This window comes from Urocampus carinirostris, chromosome 14 (genome assembly GCF_059441175.1).
Source record: "Urocampus carinirostris isolate Australia breed hairy pipefish chromosome 14, RoL_Ucar_1.0, whole genome shotgun sequence".
In the NCBI taxonomy this organism is placed as follows: domain Eukaryota; kingdom Metazoa; phylum Chordata; class Actinopteri; order Syngnathiformes; family Syngnathidae; genus Urocampus; species Urocampus carinirostris.
The window spans coordinates 24644469-24671618 of NC_142362.1; the positions used below are offsets into that span (position 1 = coordinate 24644469).

General features: G+C 37.9%; 1 protein-coding gene across 5 annotated transcripts in view; it reads right to left on the reverse strand.

The window, feature by feature from the left end:
* Positions 1-27150, reverse strand: part of LOC148353028 (cyclic AMP receptor 3) — a 174575-nt gene that overhangs the window by 80464 nt on the left and 66961 nt on the right. For all 5 annotated transcript variants that reach the window (XM_088353011.1, XM_088353009.1, XM_088353010.1 and 2 more), the window contains 2 exons: positions 20069-20147; positions 9198-9245 (listed from right to left, as the gene is read on the reverse strand). In XM_088353011.1, the coding sequence (XP_088209137.1) occupies positions 9198-9245; positions 20069-20147 (127 nt within the window). The remainder of the gene's footprint in view (positions 1-9197; positions 9246-20068; positions 20148-27150) is intronic.

The window sequence follows — 27150 nt, forward strand, 5'->3', positions numbered from 1 at the left end:
GTTTATATATTAAAGGTATCACAATTGCAATAAAAAAAATAAAAAAAAGCACCGATGTGAAAGTTTTGCTTGAAACGCATCCTTTCACCAAAAAAAGTGTTTTTTTTTTTTATTTTGGAGTACTTTCAAGAAACCTAGCAATGTTGAACTGCTGTTCACTAAACGGCAAAAGCTAAAAACATACTTCTCTTTCTAATGAAAGATAAGGGTTCAAGCTTTTTTTTGCTACACTATATCCATGCCTACAGTACATAGCTACAGAATTATTTTTTTCTGTAGGCCTTCAAAAATTAGTCCAATGTCAATTATTGGCTGGGACCTGCACTGAGAGAAATGTCTGGCATTAAATGACTTCAAAAAGTAGGCATGTCTGTATTTATCACAATCGTGTAAAGCATTTTTCATGTTTGGCATTATTAATTGGGATATTTTAACAGTCGAGTGAATGCATTTTCACACCCGAACCAACTCACCATGCTATACAAACTCAACACTCCCCTCTAGCAGACAGAGGGAACATTTGATTTGTATTTGTAAACAAAAAAATCATAACCTTGATAGAAATCACCTGGAGACTCATTTTTTTGTCATATTCAGAAATTTATGGTGGGACAGTTAAAAACTTACAAAAGGGTTGGATCCGGTCCGCAAGTTTGATATGCCTTCTTTAATCCCACAGTCAGAGAAAATGGCGCAATTGGTTGAGAACAAGGAGCAAACCGAGCTAGCACATTGCTGTAGCGCTAACCGTGCGGGGCTTCTTTGGATTTAACATTTTAATATGGGGGGCTTATTACGTTGAGAGAGGAGATGCGGTGATAAATAGCAAAACCCGAGCTTCTGTGCTTTGACGCAATCCAAAGCAGGGTAATTTGTTCAGTTTTTCCAAACAGATTCTTTTTTTTCCCAGAGGAAGAGAGCAGGCCTTTGGTTCACATTTCTATTGGAGAACATTGGTTTGGGGAACATGTGACTAAGTCACATCTGGTTACTAAAAAGGTTTTCTGAGATCTTGGTTTGATATTGTTTCAAATGGGGCAGGTTTGCTCTCAGCCATGGGTCTAACAAGCCCGTTTTTAGGGGTTCTCAAGCACAGGATAGATATGGTGGAAAACGCAAGGTAAAAAAAAAAGTAAAACAAAACAAAAATGTGAACATCGCAGCGTCGAAATACTCCACTGCCTTAAAATGATTCCTAGCACCGCATCGTAGTGTTTCTGCAGTAGCATTTTTGTAGTATTTCTATAGGACAATTTTTGTAATATGTCTGTAGCATAACTTTACTTGTATTTTAGTAGCATTTTGCAGTTTTATTTTTGTGGTATTTCCATAGTAGAATATTTGTAGTATATCAGTATATTATTGCTGTACTTTTGTTTTGAATTTTTTTGTAGTATTTCTACAGTAGTATTTTTGTAGTACTTATGTCATACAATTTTTATATATATCGTATTTTTGTAGTATTACTGGAGTTGTATTTTTGTAGTATTTCTGTCGTAATTTTCATGTAGCAGTATTTTGGTATTAGTGTTACTGTAGTGGTATTGTTGTATTATTTCTGTAGCATTTTCATATTAGTATCTTTCTAGTATTTCTGTATTAGGTTTTAATATTACTGTAGTTGTACTTTTGTAGTATTGCTGTTGTAATAGTTCTGTAATAGTAATTTTGTATCATAGTATTACTGTAGTAGTATTTTTGTAGCATTTCTATAGTTTTTGTCAGAAAGAAAACAAAATAATATGTTAGGTCCCTGTTTTTAAGCACTAAATTTGATACTTAGTTTTGTAGTAATTTTGTAGTAGATTTGTAGTATTTTTGTTGCAGACACACAAAAGGAAAATTGGGACAAAGTTGGCAAAAATAAAGTTTTTTACTACTAGTACTATATTTACTATTATATATCTTCATTATATTGTATAAGGAGTCCTGATGGGCTGCATGTGACCCATGGGCCGTAGATCCCCCCTGCCTGAATACCGTGATCCCTTACTTTCCTTAGTTTCGCTATTTTACAGATTTGCATCGAGCATTGTATTCTGCATTCCGATTGGCTTAACAGTCACAAAGGTCATAGTTATTAGTCATAAATAAATTAATGTTGACGGTGTACAGTACTTTTATTTGTTTAATAAATATTTAGGACTGCAAAAAGGTTTGCTCTTTGATTTCTATGTATATTAGAGTACTTATTGTTTGATATTTAAAAAAAAACAAAGGTTTCTTCTTTAAGAATTTGGCCTATCACAAGTTCATTTTGGAAGATATTTTGATACATCATATGGATATATAGCTACAGAACTACATTTTATGTAGGCCTTTAAAAAGGAGTCTAATTTGCTGGGACCTGCACTTCCTATCCGACACAAATGTTTAGTATATTTTAACAGTTGAGTGAATGCAGTTTTACACCTGAACCATTTCACCATGCTATACAAACTCAACACTGCCCTCTAACAGACGGAGGGAATATTTGGTTTATATTTGTTTAATAGAGTCATAACTTTTGATAGAAATGACCTAGAGACTCATTTTTTGGTCATGATCAAAAATAGATGGCGGGACGGTTTAAATCATCCAATGCGATAAACAGGGATAATGTTAATACCAACTTAATGGAGATTTTTAAACAATAAGAAAAACTGTCGGTTCCGCCTGTTAAAAAATAAAGATTACTGACAAAGCCATAAGAAAATATTGTTTTATTTAACTGATCATATTGGAATATATTTGTTAGCTTTTCTGTAGGTTCGATTATGTTCACTAGACTAATGCATAATTTTAAAAATGTTCAACATTCGACCAGTCTGGCCTTTAGCTTGTAGCTAAATATTTCATTTGGCTCCCTCATCCTTTTGACTTTGAGGCCTTGGTTCAAGACACAAAAGATATATATTGTGTCACTTTGCAAACAGGCTTTGCATCGGTCACACTGTAAATGTTTAAATCAACACTTTTTCTCAAATCAAATCAATAAAAATTCCTTTCATCGCTTACAGTTCTCGACCTCACAAAGGCTGTTTATAATGAAAAAAAACAGGTCTTTAATATTTTTATTAAAAAAAAAATCTAAATCTAAAGCAATGATACTAAATATAGTTGAAAAGAATAAAACTATGCTATGCTATGCTTTATTTTCCAATGTGCTGCACATTTATTAAATCAGATCCCAAATACAGAACTATAGTCACTTTTTTCCTAGGATAAAGAATATATACAGTACCAGTGGGTCCAACATTCATGTCTATTATCATTATTTTTGTTGATGTTTGTTTAATGAAATTCACCAATTTGACCAAAACCTGCTTGTTTTTCTTTTTAATTAACAGGAACCAGAATAGTTCTACAAATAGTTTCAATTGTTTGAAAATCATGAATTAAAAATATTTTAAAATGTGTAAACAGTTCATTTGAATTTTCGGATTTAGCTCTTGAAAGATGATTGATGGCAGTGAATGGCCCCTAGTGTAATAAGGACACCATCCACTTAATGGAAAACAAGACTGCTATATCGTTGCTGTCATGTGAAAAAAAACACATTTATAAAATGCATGATTAATTGTCCAGTATCTAAACTTCTCAATCGTCCCTTAATGGAATGTTAAAGTGTTATTTAAAGAGTAATACTTTTCGAAATCTGTCAATATTAAATGTGTCGTAGCGTTCATGTAAACAAAACATCTCCAAAATGAATTTTGGGGGGAATGAGAGTGTTTTTCATTCTCTTGAAAATATAAAAATGTTGGAGATTTTTTTTTTTTTTACTTGACAGCAAGAATATGCAAATTAATACCACTTTTTTGAGTCAATGTGACATTTAAATTTCCTATGAAGAATTCAATTCTTATATGCCGAGTTTGATAGAGACCCTTTTGCTGCTAGTGGAAAAATTACGCTATGATCCCAGTTTGAATTTATTAAAACAAGGTGATGAGTTTATTCTGTTTTTAATATTGGACACCTGCATAGGAGATACCATAGGATGCCAGTATGCTGTTTTAATTACTATTGGGCAATGTTGGTTGTTATTTTGACGATTTAGAATTACTTCTTTGACGGCCATATCATGTTGCTGTTCTTTGATATCCACACCTTTTAGGGTGAATCGGCTTTTGTAGCCTAGAACAGTTTTCTCAGCTAGTGGTTTACAACCAAAAGGTGGGTCACAGACTTGTTTCCAGAGGATCGCGGGGCTTTGCCTTGGCAAAATAATACAAAGAACAGGTTGGAATTTCTTATCGGAGATATGGGCTCCCCTGTTCCCCTTGCAAGTTCAAACTCCATTGATGTCTCCTTATTTTAAGATTTTAGTAAACTTTAAACTTATCACAAGGGAACAAAAATAATTTGAATTTGCCATGGAAAAATAAATGCAATTTATATCTCAACGCACAAATTTATTGTTTCTAATTTTTGTCCTTTGATACATCCCTCGCTGTCCTTCCAAAGACAGTGAAAAGCACAAGTAATTGTGCTGGTAAGCACTGTTGAGAAGTTTTTTAGATATGTAGGCTAGGAGCATACTTCTACGTTTTGCTTTTACTTGAGTCTTCTTAGGCGCTGAAAATAGTCTGCCCTTAAAACGGCAGAACCGCGGATCACTGATCAGCCGCTACTGACAAACAGCCGAGCAACATGGCCGTGCGTGGAAACGTATTCTTGGAATGTAACCCCTGCAAGAGAGAGCCCTTGGCTCTGTGTCAACACGGCATGCTCACCTTCGCTAATTGCCCTGCGTCTCAACCAACCATGCACGAAGCGACTTGGCTCTAGGATTGGAACGGATTAAGTTTATTTGCATATAATTACAGCGTTCCCTCACTCTTTTGGGGTGATCTATTCCACGCCCGCCTGCAACAGGGGAATCGCTGCTAAGTAGTGGTCTTTAAATAAATTGGAGGGGCTTTTGGAGTAATCTACACTTCTATGAAGTTAAAAGCCCACATAATTACTATTAATAATTGTTGGTGTTCATTTAGTGATCGAGTATTTGCCCGTTTATGGGATTTCCTACGTTGTAAACGGTCGATGAACGCACTTCGAGTATTCTGCGCAAGGTGGATAATGTAATTTGTCTCTTGCAAACAAGATCCTGCAATTTTTTTGCAAGATGCATTGACTTCGTCAGTGTTGTACTTCTGTCCTGGACATATTTACAAGGACATGGAACTAGTTTTCCTTGTGATTGTGCTAAAAGGCAAAAGTGATAAAACCTATTCATGAACGTGTCCGTGGGCAACTACAGTGCAAAATTATGTAAAATCCCCAATTATTCGAGATTATTATTGACTTTATTCTTGATTGTGTTTTGTAGCTAAATGATTATTAGCTGTAACATAACATTTACAATGTAATGTGCATTTTCTCCTCTTACACAATACGGGGAAGAGGGATGTTAGGGCAACTGTGAATAATTCCCTATAGAAAACACAACAGTCTGTCTTTTATTATGACATGAGTATCAGGGGTGGCATATGTATTTGGTAGTGCAGCCTCTATTGGTCGAATGGGCAGGAGACTTAAGTCTAGGAAAAAATAGCGCCTTTGTAGCAATCCTAGAACAGAAAGGGAGAATTAATTTGGCTCCTATACAGTAGGCATGTAAGGACAATATGCAATACCGGAATGTAAAAATGTACACACTATATAGGCTTCATGTCCCGATACAAAAGGAGGAACCTATCTCCACTCATTCAATGTTATTGGCACATTTCAAAGTTAAACTTAAATTTTACTGTAACTAGGCTGGCTAGTCATTTGGGGCAGTTTGATTTGACGTAGGACTCTTTGGCCATTGAGGTTGTTTAAACTCCCTCCCACAGATCAGTCCAACGATCAAGTATTTCGGATTATAAATCGTATACTGATACAGGTATATTGAAAGGTGCAGGTCAGTTGGACAGCGTCTGGGTTGACAAGAATCTTTGGCGTACTCTGACAAGAACTATGTTTTTAGGGTTGAACTTCTATGCCGCAAAATTGCATTCCTCTTAAGAGGGTGGGGAGTGGATGCACAGAGTTTGACTGAAAAAGGATTACAGAAGACAACACAGCAATTTGTTGGGCTTGCTGAAAAAAATCAATAAAAATAAAAATAAAAATAATAATACAAAAAAAAAAAAAAATATATATATATATATATATATAAAAATAATAATAATAATAAAAAATAATAATAAAAAAAAATATATATATATATGTATATGTATATATATACAGTATAGTAAGTCCTGTCTGTTTAATTAGTCAAAAATAATACATTTTTGTTCATGTGTTTCATTCTGCTCAAGCATGACGACATTATCGATCTTTATACTGAGCATTGTGTCCGATGATTGAATCCATCAAAAATTACAATTAATCCTCAGTGAAAGTTTTAAACATTGTCAATGTCTGTTTATTAAAGGAATCTTATCTCTGGTCAGTAACTGGGTGAATCTTAAATTGGATCCTTATCTCTTTTATCCTAAAATTATCCTAAGAACAATTGAAGATCCCCCTGATTTCTTATACCTTTTTCATGGTCAAATTTGGGCATTTTTTGAGGACTTTCAAAGCCAATTTTCCAATTTCTCCAGTACTCTTAAAAGAATAAATCTTGTGTGAATCATTTATTTGGCAGAGCCACAAATATATACCAGATATAAATATGCGATTTTTCATCTTATGATTTGTAGAGCTTGAGTAAATGGCAAACATTTTTGTTTTTTAGACATATCTCGCCCCATAAAAGTGTTGGGTAGAGGTTAGATTGGGCCTTGATTCACATTATTTGAGGGACCAAGCTTGAAATAAACCCGAAGCTGCACTTTAGCATTACGTATACTTCAGGGCTGAAGTGCAGCACCGAAGTGCAGCGCCGAAGTGCGTGCTGTGCACATCCTCCATGAAATAAAATAATAATCAAAATAAATTATCGCAAGAGAAGCCCGGCCCGTCTTAACGATTTACACTTTACGCCCAAGCCCGGTCGGGCTGGCTTCAGGCCTGGGCCCAAGATATTACCTCAAGTGCTGGGTAGAAAAAACAGTAATACTGTATGCGTCTTATATTTTCAGTTGCAGGAAGTTCTTGCAATTACAATTTACCACTGGGAAATGCCACCTTAAATTTTTGCATTGTCCATAATAAATGTTCATAATTGATGCTTATTTCTTGCGCTAATACACATACCACAGTGCCCTGTTTGTATGTAGCAGGCACCTGTTCTCTTGGGCACAACCCGTGGGGGGCAATGACCCTTCATAGGACAATGCCATACCAACTGGTGTCAGCTGCCATTAATAATCAGAGAAGAAGAAATCCAATGGCAAAGCAAAACCACCAGAGAGCAGTGTCAGTGTAATTTTTAAGCAGAATTGTTGAGAATCAGAGCCAGGCCACTCAAAATTCAAGCACTTTTCAAGCACCCATGCGAACTATGACAAATAACCGAATTTTAAGTCATATCCTCATCTCTTTTATTCTAAAATTGTCTGAAGAACTCCAATTGACATTGAAACTTCCCCCCCCCCACCAACCCCCTCCTTCACAAACTTTAGAAAAACCAAAAGGGGGGAGTGGGCCAAAGGTTGCTAGGGGGCGTCGCTCAGGCCACCCTCCTTTGCAATTCAGCCGGTCTCGTGAAGAGGAAGGAAAGTTACTAATCTCTTCAGTCTGTTCTGTGCGCTTCTGGTGGTAATACCCAAATTCATTTGCGCTCCGAACTATTTTGTTTTTATTGTTTTGGTTAAAGTTCTGAACAAGGCGTCCTGCTCCCCCCCTTAGGTTGTAATTTAGCGTAGAAACTTTTCCACTTAACTGCCAGTAGATCGCACGATGGAATGAAAAACAACAAAACATTTGCTGCCTAAAGCCGCTTTCACTGCCCAACACAGTGAATCTGGTTCAGGGCAAGCAGTTGACTCCATGATCGCTGTCTGCAATCGTCCACCTAAACAGAAGGGGGTTTTCTTCCTCCCCGAACTGTATCCTGTGCTGAATTGCTTTTTTTCCCCAGGTAACTTTTCATTCGACTCCCTCCAGAAGAGGTCCAGACCTGGCGTTTTGATCCCTGCCAACTTGGCGAGAACCGCAATTTTTGTTACCAGTCGTGTACATTGGTGTGAGAATAAAGGGCATAATAGTTTGATTAAATCAACACCCACTTTACTGCACTTGGACACTCTAACTCAAGTTTAAGCAAACTGTGTTTTTTCTCCCTTTGATTCTGTTTACTTAGTCCCATGTTTATCTATCTTATTCTGTTAATAGTCTTACAAATGCACATGATCCAAATTTCCTTGAGTGTGTGGCCCTTGATTAGAATATCATGAACCTCTAGAACGGTACAGAGTATTCACTAAAATATTTTGCAGCCAAAATTTAAAATTACGAGATTAATTACGAGGTTTTTCATCTTTTCTCCTGATAAAACTATTTAAAAACTGAGATTGTGCCCTGAGAGGCGGGACCATCTCAATAGAAATATTGAACGATCCGTTCATCAATTATTTACAAATCTGGTATTGAAAACTGTTAAAACAAAATCTTATGTTTTGGTTTTGCTCATGAAAAATAAACACTCAAAGAACTGAGGGTACTTCCGGAAAACTGTAGAAATAAGATTGTCCCTCTGTTCACTGTAGGTGCAGTTTGTACACAAAACAAGGGAAATGGCTAGGGCCAATTTCGTTCCCCTGTTCCGAATAGTGCATTATAAACAGAAACAGAAATTATGGAAAATGCGGTCTCTTATGCTACACCTTAGAAGCAGAAAAATTGCAGAGCTGACTTCGTCCTTTCATTCCGTGTCGGTGCCGATTATAATAATAGCGGCATAGAAAATCGACGGGCAAATGCTGCCTTTTACGGTTTACAGTAAAAGGTTGGACCGAGTAAATCTTTTACGTGTTGCTCGGCCCTGGCTATTTCAGTAAGGTCAAAGAGAGGCCCTGACAAGCTCCGATTTAAACGCGCGTTTATGTGAACATCCGCATTCATATACATGCAAAAGCACTCGCGCAGTAGGGCGAGTCAAGGGGTCAAATCACTTCCTGCTGTTTTTTGAAACCATCTCAGCGTGACTGCGGGAACTAATCCTGCACATGCTCTGATCCACACGTTCAGTGTGAGTGCGGAATGCATGCAATGTCTGCTCGGCTGAGTGTGTATGTGTGTCGAAGGGGGAAGTTGCGGTCAAACGGGTCATTCATTACCTTTCGTCTCTCCCGCTCCGGGTTGAACGTTCCAAGCCACAACTGCATCTGCGTGGGGAGGACACAAAATTGAGTTTTTATTTTGACGGAGTAAAAAAATAAAAAAAGAGGAAAAAAAACATAACAGGAACACTGGGGGGTGGTCGCGAATAAAAAAAAAAATGGCAGCTTTGCGGACGGTGTGAAAAGGGCTTACGTTATGGCTCGAATGCTCGCTCACATGGTGGAAAAATTCCACACAAAATGGAGGAGAGATTTCATTTGGCCTTTACAAAAAAACACCATGCCCCAATTCTATGCTGGTGCCATTTATACAGCCTAGCAACAAAACCGTTGCTTTTAAAATCCCGGTTGAAAGGAACATCCATTGCATACGGCTCACTGTGTGTGTTTGTGGGGTGGGTGGGGGTCAATTTATACAGAAATATAACGCTGGAAAACGGCAGTGTGTAAGGGCTTCTGGTGAGGCTGGAAGCTGGAAAATTGCTGGGTTGACTTAATTCCCCCATTCCGTATTGGTTTAGACTGAACAGAAATGTGAAACATTGTGGAAAACATCTGCTCATACAAGCCTTGTGAAAGGGAGGATTTTCATTCTTGGGTGGATTTTCTTTATAGAAAAATGCCACAAACAGAAAAATGCCACAAAAATATTAGTTTCACATGCTGATTGCAGGGTTTGTACACCTTTTTCATGGGAAAATTCAAGCACTTATTCAGGACTTAAAAGCCAATTTTCCTATTTCTCCAGTACCACTTAAAAGATAAATCTGGTGTGAATCATGTATTTTGCAGATTTACATATGTGACCTTTAATATTGTGTGTGCATTAATCAAGACATGTGTTTTAGATCTTAAGAATATGGCGGATAAATTTGTTTTTGAGACGAATCGCTCACCATATAGGTGTTGGGTAAACAAGAGAGTAATATGTAGCTTACACTTTAAGTTGCAGGAAGTTCTTCCCATTTCAATATACAGACGCTTACGACCATTCGACTTACAAAAAAATGGTAGGTACGAACATTTTTTTCAGGATGTTGAAATTTATCCGAACATTGCTGTAAGTTAGATTTTGTATTGTGTTCACCTTTTTCCGAGTACAGGACATTACTATAGTGTTTCTTTCCACCGCTACTGGCGTGTGGCGCTGTGAGAGGTCACCCAGCATCCACCGCAAAGAAGAAATCCATTTCCTCTTCTTAGTACAAGTGTAAACATTCTGTACTGTATCTCTAGCATGCTAAGAACTTTGACATTTTTATTGTTTAATATCTCGTGCATCCATTCAATATGGTTGGTGTGAAGTGTAAAGAAAAGGTGAACCGTTTCTTTTGAAATGAAAGTGGAATAAGAAAGCTTGATGCGGTTGAGAAAATGGTTAGATCGCTTTTTTTTGTCCACTCTCTACCACAAAAGAGGACATCTTGAAGCCCATCTTCCAAAAGTAAGTTAAACTCAATTTTATTGATCTTTATAGAGCATATTATTTTATGAAATGTTTATTTTTTTAGTACAAAACATTACAGGTTACTTATACAAGCCTTAAACTTACTTATATAAACCTTAAACATACAAAATATAGCACTGAAGCAACTTATGAGCAACTTCCACTTCCGAAAGATCGTCTCGTTCGTAAGTAGGGCAGCGTCTGTACCACTGGGAACCGCCACCTTAATTTTTTGCATGGCCCATAATTAATGTCCATAATATATATATGTAGTCCATGCACTGCCTTTACACATAAAAACATTTGATAGTGGTGTGTTTAGGTGTAGCACACACGTCTCGTCCTGGGCGTGACCCGTAGAGGATGATGACCTTTTAAGGACAATGTCATACAACTAATGCGAGCTACCTTTAATCATAAGGGATAAACAAATGCAATGACAAAGCAAATCCACCAGAGAGCAGTGTCGGTGTCATCTTCAAGCAGACTTGTTAAAAAAAATAGCAACCATTTTAAGCATCTATAAACACCTCACCCAAAATTCAAGCACTTTTCAATCTTTGAAAACACATAATTAAAATTCAAGCATTTGCAAGGATTTCAAGCACCCGTACGAAACCTGAAGAGTGTCGTTCCTGAATAAATGAAGTGCACGTTTGATTTGGATCTTTCAAAGACAACTAGTAAATTTTTTTAGAAGAACGTTTTTGCTAATAAGAGTTTTTGATGCCACTTCAATCAAGGCACAGAGTGACACCAAAAACACAATTGATTTTACAGAAAGAATGAAAGGGGCTAGTGATCGCCAACATTCCCCTCTGGGGACTGTCAAGTTCTTCAACTTTGGCCAATGCATGGTTTGTTTCTCCTCAAGGTTAGTTCAATGCTGTGTACCATGTTAACTAAACTCAAATGTTTTATGGTCATACTTTTCAGTAATGAGATTTTGAACAAGTTTAAATTTGCACCTTTATGAAATGATGAAAACAAGACTACTTGTGCACTCTCATATTAGCTTGCACACACAAGGAAATATGGACTTGAAACGGATCAAAAAGTGCTGCGCAACTAAATCTTTCCAGAAAGAATACAAATTCAAAGTTTGATGAGGAGATCGCCTCCACGCTACTTTAAACCCACTTAGAACATGAGTACATTGGTGAATTTCTACCATTAAGGACAGCTGAGCATAGATGTCATCTGCTTTTTTCAGATCTGTTCGCCAATAAAATGTATCTGTATAAAAATGTGACGGTGTAGCCTTTGCAAAATTTCCTCCATTTTTAAAAATCTTATTTTTGACGGATCAGCACAAGATATGCAAATAATAAAACAATATTGTCCGTAGGGCCTTTTAAAAAACGTAACCTGAAGGCAATTTTTTTAGCGTTATTGGCATGACGCAAGTTTCAGATGATGAAAATGTCAAATATTGACAACTCTATAAGGGCATGGAAGGCAAATAATAACCAATCGAGTCCCCAAGCTGAAATGGCATGTGTTGTAAGAGCTGAATGGTTTATCCAGTTCTGGGGGCTGAACAAGTAAAAAATCAAACAGGACTATGAGTCAAACAAAAACAATATAGAACTTATGTACTATTCACATTTTATTTGCTTTGTTTATTTGGATTTATTTTGATATTATATAGATATCCATTCATCCATTCATTATCTGCACCGCTTAGTGTCGCGGGGGTGCTCGAGCCCATTCCAGCTATCTTAGGGCAATGGGCAGGAGACACCCTGCCTGGTTTCCAGCCAGTCGCAGGCCACACAGAGAAAGACAACTCACTTGCTCATATACACCTAGGGACAATTTGTACCAGCCAATTAACCTAATATGCATGTTTTTGGAATGTGGGAGGAAATCTGAGTGCCAAGAGGAAACCCACGCAAGCACGGGAAGAACATACAAACTCCACACAGTAAAGTTCGTCCTCATGACCTATATATATATACATAATTTGTTATATATGATATTTTGACCCTAAGAAGGAAAATCAACCATTTCAGGGTGTCACCTGCCCACTGCCCGAAGATAGCAGCACCCCCGCGACCCTACTGAGGATAAGCAGTGCAGTTAATGGCTGGATGGTTGGGTTACCGTATGTAGAGGCACTTTGTTGTAGTTATGCATTTCTGAATGTATTTACCGTATTTCTGGCTCTACACATGTGCACTAAATTATAATGCAAACCTTTGAATCTTTGGCAAATATGCCGTTTTGGGTGCACCTTACAGTCCGGAAAAAATGGTATTTTAGTTGTGTTATTGACATTGTTATACATCACTAGTATTCATATGTTTGGTTTGACTCTCTTGACTTTTGTTCTAAAACAGTTGCTGTCTTTGAAGTATTTGATATTGTTAAAGGATTTTACTTCATATTGTTCAATGGAAGTAAGATCCTAGACTCTTGCCTAAAATTTGCGTCAAGCTAAAATGTCAATCATTAGGTTCAGGTTTGGGCCAGGCATCTCGCTCGCCGTTTTTTTTAATTCTCCACCAGTCATTGATCGGTACCTCAAATATAGTTAATTGGACGGGTTTGGGCTGGTTAGGACTTTAATACCTGCGAGCACCGGGTTAGGTTGGGGTGGATTTTCTTAGGCCCAATCTTACCTCTACTAGAAAAGTATTAGTCTTTATGTGTACCTTGTTGTATTTGTATTTTCTATACATTGCTGCTTTTTTTGGTTTCACTCTTTTGACTTTTGTTTTGAAACAGTTGTAATACAAAGAGTTATATATTTTTCACTGTAAAAGTTTGGATTGTAGTTGTTTAATTAAAAATATACAATTATTAGGCTGTATCTAACATAATAATAAAGTAAGTCGAGAGGGAGGAGTTAAATTATATAATGATCATGTGATTTCCAAGTTAAATGTATCGGTATCGGATTGGTATTGAGCGATGCTATCCTGTATTTACTTAGATAGGATGGATAACAAAAAATACCAGAATTGTCCAAGTGATCGGGCATTTGTGCTCAAGCGAGAGACCAGGAAAAGGGAATCTTTGAAGACATGTTAAAGGAAAAAGAGGAAAGGGGGGGGGGGGGCAAACAAGGCAGGCGGCTTCCTCCGGAGAGAATATGGGAATACTTTTCTTTTTGTCTCTTCTCTGGAGAGAACGCAGGGAAATGTCAACACAGGCACGTGCACGCCCAAACGGATGAGCAAGATTTGTATGGTAGGATGGAGGCGTCGGTGGGGGAGGAAGTCAGGAGTTTTATGTTACACAAGACATTAGAGGAAAGTCTTTGAAGGTAGGGGTTGGAGGGGTAGTGCGACAGGCGTACTACACTAACGCACGCACAAAAACGAGCGCGAACGAAGCGCAGCTCTTCCGTTAAGCTATTTATTAACTTGGCGTTGTCATGGTTTCCGGGCGCCCTGGCTGTCTTTGCGAATGAGCGTGTGGCCGCGGCGTGTTTGCACGGCGGCCCCCTCCGCCATCCGTGCCGAGCGCCCCTATCCATCAGAATCAACAAACGCAGCCGCCGAGTCTCCAGCGCTTCTGCCTGACCTTTGCCGCGATTTCTCTCAAGCCACGCCGCGGCAAGGCGAGCACATCAGCAGATTAAGTGTCGAGATGTGATGGAGGGAAGGAATGAGCACGGACAAATCACATCCGTAAACACTTCAAGCGCTCTATAGGACCACCCTGTTGGGCCTTGTAATGGCTCCCTTGCTGATTTCCTAGTGTGTTTCTCTGCAGCTTGAAAATTGCAAGGCTGACGAAAGTTCTACTTTTACATGATGTTTTTTTTCCAAGTTTTGCACAGAAGCGTTCCTTTTCTCTTAACCTTTTTAAAGAATACCCTAAGAATGGCCAATATGTAATTTCACGTAAACTCGTAGTGGCTTTTTTAAGTTCAATACTAATACTATAGTTGTAATCACATTTTGCTTTTTCTATTTGAAAAGCACATTGTAGTTTTATAGAGAGTTACACAGACCTCGTCTAACAACCAATCACACCTCAGCTTCAAAAAACACTCTCAGAAATGACTAATATTGCAATTCTGACCCCCAGTTTAATTTTGAACAATCAAAATGGCTCCTTATACTTGGGTGAAGTTGTTGGGGATTTGGTATGTTGAAACGTGTGCATAAGAAACAATTGCCTCAATTAAGGCCTGGTGTTGCTCTTTTTATGACTACATCTGGCTCGGCGATAACATTTCCCATTTATGAAATGTAATACCATATTTCTACCACTAGCAGCAAGAGCACTGTTGTGCTTTTCTACCTTTAAGACTGGTACGAAGAAATGCAGTGGCTCAGGAGGTAGAGCGCTCGTCTCGGGATCAAGAGATCGTAGTTCGAATCCCGTTACATGTCGGAAGTGTCCTTGGTTAAGACACTGAACCCCTAATGCCCCCAATAAGCATGTTAGCGCCTTACATGGCTGCACGGCCGCTATTGGTAAATGTGAAGCACACTGTAAAGCGCTTTGGGAAGTCTTGACTTGAAAAGCGCTATATTAATGCAGATCATTTCATTTCATTTCATTTCACCTTTCTTTCCTTATAATGCAGTCGGCTCCTCATATGAAGGAGACCACCTTACACACTGACCATGCGTTTGTTAGTCAGTTCATAAAAATCAGTTCTCAAAATAAGTTTTCTATGTTTACACCTATAATTAACACAATGTGTGCTGAAATCACATGAGATGGACCACCACCAGCCCCCAGAACTGAATAAATTGTTCAGATGAATGGTTGCATAAAGTGGAGGTCAAACGAGATAAATTAACACGCAAAATAACAAATCTTAAAGATTTTTGGTTGGACACGGCCAGGGAACACACAGACGCAGGAATCATGAATTACATTCAATTTAGATCTAAAGCTGCACACAGTCCTTCGGTGTTTATTTCTTTAAAGCCACAGCGTCGACACAGGCTTGGAAGACTAATGAGCTCCACAGTAATCATCTCCCGCAATCTCGCTCCTTCACTACGTCCAGCCTGTGCCGTCGCTACCTTTCCTACCATACTCCCCTCCCCCTCTCGGTCCCTGTCTCTCCGCCAAGCGAGTCCCCGCTTTCAAAGCTTTTTGAGATTCTTTCAAGTGAGACAGCCTGCAGCGGAGGGGGAGATAAAGGCGCAGCTCTTCATAAATGTGATAGAGGATGCAAAACGGCAGAGTGAAGGGCGAGACAGGTGGAGCGAGACGGGAAAGCGTGCAGGGGGCGGGGGGGTTGTATAGTTCAGGAATAATGGGGTAGAGAGATGGGAGAATAGCGTGAAATAGAAGCCTTCTTTATTTGTTATGTAGCTTTATTGGGGAAATATTTTCTTAACATCCTTCAAGATACTATTTTGGCACAACTTGCCATACATTGTTAGCTCACAGGCCCAGCTCAGTGTTTGCGTGTGAAGTTCTAACACGACAATCCTCCGGAATATAATTCTAAGATAAATGTATTCCATTATTAGTAATAATTTAATCAAGTTGAACTTAAGGATGTATCTGACAACAGAGTAGTCCTGTGGTGCATCATTCTCCACAGGATGCACTGCATCCAACTTTGTCATTGATAGTAAGCTAATACAGCATGTGTTGCATTCATTATAAGGCTAATGTAAGACTTACATTTGTTGCAGGTCCGGCCAATGGTTATTTTTATTTTTTTGTCTAATATGGCTTATTCAACATTTCGGGTTGCTGACCTCTCACATAAACTTTTGATTGCATCCGCATGATTTCGCCTGTTTATTCTTTTTTAGAAACGATGTAGTTCTACAAAACATGATGTAGTTCTCCGGTGCAGTAGCGCACGTGTGCATGATCTGCTGAAAATGGAAGTAGCAAGAGAGATAAGAGCAAAGAAGAGAGAAGAAAGCAATACAAATGACGGCCAACAAAAGACATTCTACAACTGGTGAAGGCCGCACTCAGTAAATTAATTTTTAAGTTTAAAGAGCAATACATTGAACCGCTGTTGTAAATAGGCTAATTTAATACAAAAGGCATTGTTAAGCTAGCTACCCCTTTCTTGGTTGTCATATTAGCAAGTGCTGTACTTTTAAAAAAAATGCTAGATTAAAACTGCAAGAATGTTTTTATTTGAGATGGATTATTTAGTGAATGGTAACATTACTTCTGTCATTGTGTATATATGTCTGACAATTTTGGATGTGTTTTTGTTAATAGTAGCAAATACTTGCCATGCAAAAAGATATCTCCCCATTTTCTTTGTCATTTTTTTTTTTTTTGCATATGTTGAATGTTGAAAAATCATGAAGTAATCTTTTTATGACAGAACCAAAATAATAATTTATTGCATTGCATTAATTTACTTTTCATGATGTCATGTGAATTTTTATGACATTGTTTGTATTTGGAAAAAACAAAATGCGTGGACATTAATACGAAGTATGAATGGTTAACCAATTGGTGTAGCAACAAGTGCAATGGAACCAAGAAAGAAAAATCAACGCAACTGCACTGCATACATAAATAGACTATTTTGAGTCAGGGGTCAGCATTGGGTTAAAAATTGTGGCTGACCATTAACCATTTTACTATGCCAAGGGGCCAATCCTGGAAACGTATTCAATATTTTCATTCATGAATAAATATACATGCAGAAATCAATTTTTTTTTTTTTTTTTTACATTTGTTTTTGAGTCAATTAGTATTATCAAATTGGTTTTAAAACACTTAAATTAAGATAATAAACTAGCTTCCTGTTTTAAGCACCAAGTTTAATATTTAGCTTTGTAGTATTACTGTAATTATACTCTTAGTATTTTTGTAGTATTTCTGCAGTCTGGTTTTTGTAGTGTTCCAGTAGTATTTTTGTGATATTACTGTAGTTTTATTTTGTAGTGTTTTGAATCATTTCTGTAGTTGGGTTTTTGTAGTATTTCCATGGTATAATTTTTGTAGTATTTTGATGGTATAGGTTTTGTACTATATGCTGATGCCGCTATTGGTGTGTAGGTGAATGTGTGTGTGAATGGGTAAGTGTGAAGCAGATTCTAATGCGTTTTGTAAGGTGTTCAGTGACTTGAAAAGCGCTACATAAATGCAAACCATCATCATCATCGTAAACCCGGCTCCCCACCAATCAAGAGCCGGTTCCCTTCGAGTCACTTTTTTTCTCTTGTGATTGGTCAATATGCATGTTTTTTTTTCTTTTCAGAAATTCTATGTCGTTGGCTTTAAATGAGTATGAAAAAGGTTCAAACCTTGTTTTGTATTCTATCTTTTTGTACATCTGTAACTATTCTTATTTGTGTTTCTTAAGTGAAAGTATGTTTACATAACAAATGTAAAGTTTAGTTGTTGATTCACTGAAAAGTCCATATTTTAAATTAACAATTTGGTGGGTGTTTTTCAGAGATTATGAGTTGCTTGAACTTAAAGTTGCACAGTGTATAAAGATTCAAAGTCTAAATGAGTTAAAAGTTCTCTGTCGAGTAAAAAAAAATAAATGCAATTTTAATTTAGTAGAAGATTAGATAGATTTTACACTTTGGTGCATTTTAATACCCTAGCCTACGTATCCTGAGGTCTTCCAGAAGGCTCTCACTTTGCCAACTCAAAATCTAAAATGCTAAACAAACAGCTTAATTATGTTATCCTTCAAGGCATGCAAATCTCATTCTGAAGAACTTCAGGCAGTTTTCTGACCCAGGCAACAACCAATGACTGAAATGTGATCGGTTAAATGCTTGAATTTGAAAGCACATATCTAAGGCAGCACAATCAGGGGGAAAACAATGAAAGGAAGCTGACAGACAATTTGGAATTATACAATAAATATCCATGGGCAAAATATTACTACATCACATGATTCAGATATTTTTAGGCCAGTAAAAAGGCCTTGCAGGCCCTGACGGCCCATGACTGTTAAAACTAAAACCAGTTCTTGCTGTAAGATCAACATAAAAGGTTTGTTTCTGTTGTAGCTTGCGCTACGCTTTCAACCCTCCACAAAACCTATTCTGAACTCAAGTGGGCTACAGGGCTTTGTGCGCAGTGCTGTCATATCATGAGAATGTCAGCTATGCGGACCTTGAGGAATGCCGCCTCCGGGCTTTTCGACTGCGCCTTCACAATGGAAAAGAAGACAGCCTCCGAGAAAGGGAGATCGAACTAATCAAACGCCGAAGAGCAATGCTATGTATCAAAAAAGGACAATTAGCAAAATATATGAGTAAACAATAGACTACAGAAAAAAAGAAATTGTTCACACTCATCTGTGAATTAAAAAATAAAAAAATAAATTAAAGAAAGTGATGGATTTTAGGGGGGGTATTCATGCTACCAATCATCTGAGGCTGCAGTCCTATGTGTGTTCACTTTATATAAATAAAACTTCAGTCGAATGCACACATTGTTGTAGAAGATTTTGTCTCAAAAAAGGTTCAAAAAAGTAAAGATAAAAAACATTCTGCAAAATTTGTGAAATTTTGTCTCTTTCTGATCATGGAAATCAATGTATTTAATAGAACAGACATGAAGTTTTTAATCAATATGTAGAACTGTAACCATGAATCTAATATTGTATCTAATAGTGTATCAATGTTCTGCACCAACATCAAAACTGACTAAAAACAATATCTTTAGCGCTGTCGCTCGCCCGCTCGAAAGCCTTCCTCACACTTCAAAAATTATGGGTTCAGTTCCAGCTACTGGCCATCCTGTGGAGTTTTCTTCCTTTCCCGTGGAGTTTTTATGTTCTTCCTGTGCATGAGTGGGTTTTTCCGAGCACTCAGATTCCCCCAAACTTGCAAGTCAATTGTTGTGTCTGAATAGGAGGAATGAGTGTTTGATTGGATGTTTTTTCTGTCTACGAGTGTCCTGTCATTGGCTGGCAGCCAGTAAAGGGTGTCCCCTACCCGCTTCCCAAAGTCAGCTGGGATGGGGTCCTCAGCCCCCCGAATTTTGTGAGAATAAGCAGTTGGAGGATGTGATAAGATGGAAAAAAAGGTTTAGGTTTTCCCATTGTCTAAAATACTTATGTCCACAGCAAGGTTTGGGAGTAGTTTGGCATAAATACTCTCTAAGACTTAAGGTAAATGCAGGAATTTGCTCATTTTCAATCCAACAAGTGTAGAAGTGCAAAAAACTCAAGTCAAGAAAAAAGCTGAATTTAAAAATAAGGCTGTGGGGAAGGTTTCATTGCCAATTTCTGCAAGCTTAGACAAAGTCAGGTGTTGAAAGCCTCCGGGCAGGTCAGACAAACCTAGTGAAGGAGGCATCAAAGGCAAATTATCCAAAATGTCAGTTATTTATAGGCGCACTTCCGGATGTCAACCGGGCCGAGTGCTCGCGTTTGCCTCAGTTCAGTCAGACACACTTCCAGCCACGTGCTATCGGCTTTACTGATGATTGGACGCGTCTCCAAAAAGGTCACAAAGCATACGGATGAGGCCTAACAACCACGCACACTCACCCGGTTATTGGCCACGCAGATGATCCTGGCGTAGCAGCAGATCATCAGCAGGATGAGCGTGAACAGAGGCACGTACCATCTGCGGTGTGACAGAAGAAAGGAAAATATGAAGCTGTAAATTCCAATGCAAGGGTTTACACTTTAAACCCATGCACTAAAACAAAAGTGGGCCGTAGGCAAAAGCATTTCATACGACCCATTTATTTCACAAAATGTGTTAGGATATTGCATCAAACGACGCCTGCTGAGGGACAGGCTTCTTACACATTTGAATGGTCAAACTCAAGGACTTTTCAGGTCAGTTTGTAAAAAAAAAATTAAAAATTAAAAAAACACACAAAAAAACGATTACATTCATCCAAGTAATGGATCAATCCATTTTTTACCTTTATTTTTAGAGTGCATTGTCCTTAAAGGGAAAGTGTGTATTATTTACCGCCTTCTATTGGTAATAAGATGTCTTTTATTAGAAAAAACAATGTTGATTTAAATAATAAGAAACCTCCACCTCTACCTTAATCCAGAACATACATAAAGCTTCGTATATGAATGAGGTTTATGAATTGTATTAATGTTAGCCATCAACCTGAAATGGCATCTCACCTTTCACATAGACAAAAGTTGTATGCTTTTTTTCCATCCTTCAATAGCTCACTGAATTTCATTGTATTATTGCGCACTATCCCAAGGTCAGTCAAAACACTTTTCACAATAGGAAAAGTACATACAGGAAGTCATCTAGTTCACAAATAATTAACATTCCTCTTCTGGGCCGATTAAGCCCAAGTTTTTGTGAAACTGATTTCATTGAGGAAAAATACCCAAAATGTATGCCAACATACTTAGTTTTTTTTCTATTCAATTAGTTGATGGGTTTTGATGCGTTCAAATCACAATGTCGTATTTATTTTTCATACTCTAACCATTCAAGGACGAGGAAGACATTTTTATGATGCTCTTTTAAGTTTTAAGTTTTTCTATCCAACCAGTAGGGAAAATGAGCCGCTCGCATGAAAGATTGGTACAAAACGATAATTACAGAAATTATAAAATATGGTGGTTCCATTTGTTTTATAATTAGGAAAAACATTGAAATTATTTCTCCACCTCAATCATAATTCAGAACATACATAAAGTTGGGGAATTCCAATGAGGTTCATTAACTTCTGTGCTCTAAGTATACTGTAAATGTAATCCATTGATCTGACATTGCATTTCAGCTTTCTCAGAAACCAAAGTTGTGTGCATTTATTCTATCCTCAAATTGTTAACTGTATTTCAATGTATAACTGCGCACCAAGGTCAATCAAAAAAAAAATTCACAATGGGAAAATTACGTGCAGAAACTCGAAAAATTCATAACTTATCTGGCAGTTCAACCAGATTTTTTTGTAAAATTTCCATTTTATTGTAAAAAGCCAAAATCTACACCAAAATACTATATAGTACTATATATAGTACTATATAGTATTTTCCTTATTGTTAATATATCGTTTTTGATGGCTCAAAGCAGAATGTAAAGATTATTTTTCATATCTTAACCATCCAAGAACAAGAAGAAATATTTATGCTGCAACTTTTAAAAACCCCAAAGTTTCCTTTTTTATTTTGAATAAACAAAACAAGAACAATATTTGGGATATTTGGAAATTCGACAGATATCGGTATTGGCTTTTTTATTAATTTTATCGGCCGATTAAATATATTTCAAAGTGGGCAGGTGAGAGCTTTTCTTTCAGGCAGTTACACTCTCTCACTTCCTACTCCCCAACTCTCCTCAATCGCTGTTTTTTTACTGTAAAATATTTCAGGGACCTATTTATGGTTTATGTACTTTGATATGAGTTGCTGCTAAGCCTAATTTTAGTTCCTGCACTGTTAGTCTTTTTGTTTAAGTTAAAGATTAGTCATTTCAAGTTAAAATTCTGATTTATTTACTGTAAAACGTTTCAGAGCGCTATTAAAGTTATTTGATTTTATAAAAAATATTCTTTGTTTCTTTTTGCATAATTAAAAAAATGCAGTGACACCACAATTTTTATTTTATTTATTTTATAATTTTTTGTTGTTGTTGTTTCTTTTGTTATTTATGGGTATGTCAATTGTATATATTTTTTGTTTGTGTTGCTGTATGATGGAAGAATGAAACCTCTGTCAAAGTGTGTGTGAGAAATAAAAAGTTATAAAAAAAATGTAGCCCATTTTTAAGCTTTTACAGCAAACAAATATGGGCTTAAAATATCGGCTATCGGCCTCCTCTCAATACTAATAATTGGTATCTGCCCTGAAAAACCAATTTCGGTCGATCTCTAGTATGCACTTGCACATCATTAACAGGCTGCCTAATGCTGAGATCATGACTTTAAGCCAGGAGATGCATGAGAGAGTAACAAATGTTTTAAATCCCGCACCCTACCTGTAGGAAATTTTAGTATGTTTCACACAATTTGGTGCTTTGTCTGAAAAGCAACTGGAAGGAAAAATTCACATAAGGTGCTTGAGTCAAAAATCTATTATGTTTTCTGGTTCAGACACCTATTCCTTAAAATTCAAATTCATGTCAGAAAACCTTTCAAGTCTAAAAGATCACTTCTAAGAATTTCAAGCCCCTCAAGGGAACCATGCAAAACTCTTCCAACCGGACACTCGCGGTGCACTTTTGCTTCATTCCCCAAAGCCGGCATGGATGGTTAATTAAGGACGCGGTTTTCAGTGAGGCGAAACGTGAGGCGCAAAGAGACAAAGGCAGCAAAGTCAACGGAAATTTGCAGCGTTCCCCTGGGACGGAAGGCCGACAATCAAGTAGAAACGCTTTTGTAGCAAAATAAATGTCAGTTATTTCTAACCGGATGAAAGAAAATAAGGCGGGCGAGAGAATCGGGAGGAGGACGGGGGAAGGCGGCGGGGCGTTGACAGCTTTGTTGGAATGGCAGCTTTGTGTTATGCAACCTCTCGGGAAGTGATGTAACCTCGGAGGTGTTTCTACCTCTCCCTGTAATCACAAAACGGGGCCTATGTCTTTCTTTGATAGGCAGGTTTGCGGACGCCACTCGCCTCAAACACCCTGCCAAAATTACAGGCTTGCCTCAGCCAGTGTAAGCACTGGAGCAAGCTCAACAGAGCTAGGTGGTGGTAAGCCTTTTAGGTTGATTAATGACGGCATACGTCTAAATTCAGCGTTTGTATCCAATTTTTACAGCCTAATTCAAGCACTTTTTAAGGAATTTCGAAGCCAATTTCCAACTTCTCTAGTACTATTAAAATAACAGAAATCCAGTGTGAATCATGTGTTTTCAAGAGCAACAAATATATTTGTGATTTACATATGATTATTTAATCTTGCATGTGCATTTATAAAGACATATCATCTTTATATCTTGAGTAAATCACAAATATATTTGTTTTTTAGACAAATCTCTACCCATATAGGTGTTGGGTAGAAATGACAGCAATATGTAGCTTCCATTTTCATTTGCAGGAAGTTATCATTACATAACACTGTGAAATAGTACCTTATTATTTTTTTTGCAAGACCCATAATAAATGTCCATAATTTTTAATAATCCTTGCACTAGTAGACTTTTCATAGTGCCTTGTTTCAGTATAGCATGCACTTGTCCTCTCGGACATGACCCGGAGGGTGCGATAACTCTTTTTAGGATAACGCCATACAAACCAATGCCAGCTGCTGTTAATTACTAGGGAAGAAATGCAACCGCAAAGCAAAGCCACCAGACTTGTTGAGAAACATGCAAAAATGTCAAGCATTTACAAGCACTTCACATATTCGTTGAGCATGGGATGTTGAGAAAAATAAGGTAACCACAGAAACTTTTAAAAAGAAACTGAGAACATCTGAGATTAAAATACAAATATTCTGAGGGATAAACATGTAAAATAAACAAAAGATAAACCCCGTAGATGGACAATATAGAAATAGAATTAGAACTGTGTATAAAGTCATTGATAACGTAGTGAACATAGTCATAATCGGGGGTCTCCAAACTTTTTCAAGGAGAGAGCTACTTTAGGTTCTAACTTGAGCAAAGGGCACCCACCTTGATACGCATTTATAAAATAAAAGCTTATAATGTTATTACAATCTTTTTTCAAAGAAAATAACAAGCGCTAGTGAGATATTTTCAGAACATGTCCACGGACACCTCAACTGTACACAAAGGTCACCCTGGTGCCCGTGGGCACCACGTTAGAGACCCTGGTCATAACCCTAGTCGATAAATAAGATATGAATACTGATGTTTCAATACATAGGCAAGATGTATATTTTTTTCTTTGTCTTTGGCACTTGTGTATGGTGGGCATTGGGCAAGAAATTGTCTCTGAGTCTGTTCGCCCTTGTTTTAAGGGATATGTAGCGCCTACCAGAGGGCAGCAGGTCAAAGAGGTGGTGGCCGGAGTTCTTTAAAATCTTGTAAGCTCTGCTGCAGTATTGCAAGCAGGCAATGTCCTTCAGACTGGCCGATGACTTTTTCACAAAGCGTGTTTCCATTATTTTGAGTTTTGCGCAAAATGCAAATTGCAAAGTCTGAACACCCAACAGTGTAAAGCACAAGGTCTTTCTTTGGTCACAAACTTCTCCAAAGTATTTCTCTTCATAGCCACCTTCTTTTACATGTTCAGCTTTGTCCTTCAGCACCAGGTAAACCTTACACCGTTATTAAGAGACAAGAAGCGAATCACCCTTCAATTGAAACACCTACAAGTCGAATGGAAGTTATGCAAGTATGGCTTTTTTTGTGTAAAAATGCAGTAGAAACGCTTGCACAATTTCGGCAAAAAAATATACTGATTATGAAAAGGGGTTCCTGAATTTACCTCTGTGGATACACTTACCCAAAACAACAAATTTAGGTTTTACAACTCCTTTCATGCTCTCACCTACAGCTGTGATTTTTGGATTCAGATTAAAAAAAATACGTTTCAGGTGAAAGCGGCTAAAATGAGCTTACTCTACAGCTTGTCTGGGCTCTCTTTAGAGATAGGGTGAGAAGCTCACTCACCCAGGAGGGATTCGAGGTGAGCCACTGTTCCCCCACATAGAGGAGCTCACAGAGATTGAGAATTTGTCATATGCCCCCTGGACGCCTTTTTGGAGAGCTGCTCCAGGGATGTGAAAGAGGTAAAATGCCGTGGGGAAAACTCTAAGAAGGCTGGCGACATATCTCTCAGCTGGCATTGGAACATCTGGGGATCCTGCTGGAGGAGCTAGGCAAAGTGGCTATGGTGCTCTACCACTTAAGGTGAGCACTCGAAAAACAGTTGGGATAAAAGTAGAAAAAAAAATTCAATTTGGGGTTCATTTGACCCAATCATCTGGGTTGGTATGAAAAAACACCTGACCCCAAAGTTTGCTCTTTTATTTTGAAAAAACCCGACAAGAACAATTAATTTAAAGTAATTCTCTCGACATTAAGTTATCTTGTCAACTTATTTAAGTTGCCCCTCATATTTACGTTTATTTTTTTAAAACAATCAAAAAAGTGGTCTGTATTGAACAAGACAACGCCAAAATTTGGTTGATTCATCTAATTAATGATTGATCAGTTTAGGACTCATCTTTTTAGAGTGCACAGGCTTAGTCTTGCTTTAAGAAAGAGCAGCAGTTAACAAGTGAAGTCGAGATTTTGTTAAAAAAAATCCAGAAAAATCAGTAGGTTTTTAAGGGGAGATAAGCACATAAAATGGTAGTGTTGGTGAGTATGTATAATGGTGAGGTTTGCTTACTTTGCCTCGCCGTAGTTTGTATTCTTCTTTGATGTTTTTATTATTTGTTTTTGGTTTACATCTAGTGGGCAAAGTATACACAATGTCCCTTAAAGTGTCAATTTTAGAGCAATGATATTGGTTTGATTCCTAAACTAACTAGAAGTGGCATTTAAAGCATTCCGAGTTAAATATCACTGCAGTGGCATTAAAACAGAAAAATGAGAATGAAACGGCATTTTCCATTGGCGGTGGGAATACGAGATGGTTAGTGGTGCTATATTCTCAGCAGGAAACTCACCACAGCAACAGCCATGCTATTTTATATGTGTTCCCTCAAGTCTGGTCGAACACATCAATAAACAAAAAGGGGGTTCTTTGAAAACGCGTGCATGTGCGTATGTGCGCGGGTTCAATAATGGCATGGGACAATGATGAAAGCATTTCAAGGGAGGGGGGCGCGCAGGGACCTATGCAAGCGTCACCTCGTGTGATTTAATAACCTGTTCTCCGGAATAAACAGCGTCCAATTATGGCTGCGCGCGTCCCGTTAATGATGGAGGGAAGGGGCGGCATTTTTAACGCCGGCGAGCGAGGAGGGGGGGCTTGGCGGCGAGAGGGGGAGAGAATGACGGGCGGCAGCTACAAAGTGCTCTAATTAGCATGATAATGATCTGCCATTAGAGCCTCGCTCTACAGCTGCATGCTACCCGGAGCCCGAGCGAGAAGGGAAAGAAAATAGTGAGGGGAATTCCGGCTCTTTTTTAGAGAACCAGCTTTTTCGGCTGGGCTCACTACCCTACACAAGCAGGCTCTTTTGTCTCCTAAACGTTCTTCTGATGTTTTGCTTCGCAATAAAATATTACGAATAATAATGAAACCTTATGAACCAAATTGTTTCATTTTGTAAATGTAATATCCTAATAGAGTAGAATACCCCTTATTGTTTCAGTAAAAAATGTACTTTTACCCAATTTAAACGCAAATTGTTTAAACTAAGCAAATAACAGATGACGCTAAATGGTAAATGGTCTGCATTTATATAGCGCTTTTCAAGTCAATGAAGACTACCCAAAGCGCTTTACAATGTGCTTCACACTTACCCATTCACACACACTCACACACCAATAGCGGCCGTGCAGCCATGCAAGGCGCCAACCTGCTTATTGCGGGCATTGGGGATTCAGTGTCTTGCCCAAGGACACGGAGGAGCTGGGAATCGAACCTGCGATCTCTTGATCCCAAGATGAGCGCTCTACCTCCTGAGCTAATGCTGCCCAAATAGCTCAGGAAGACAAGACATGCTAAATTACAAATATTCTTTCACTTAGACCTGAAATTAAAAATGCAGGAAACAA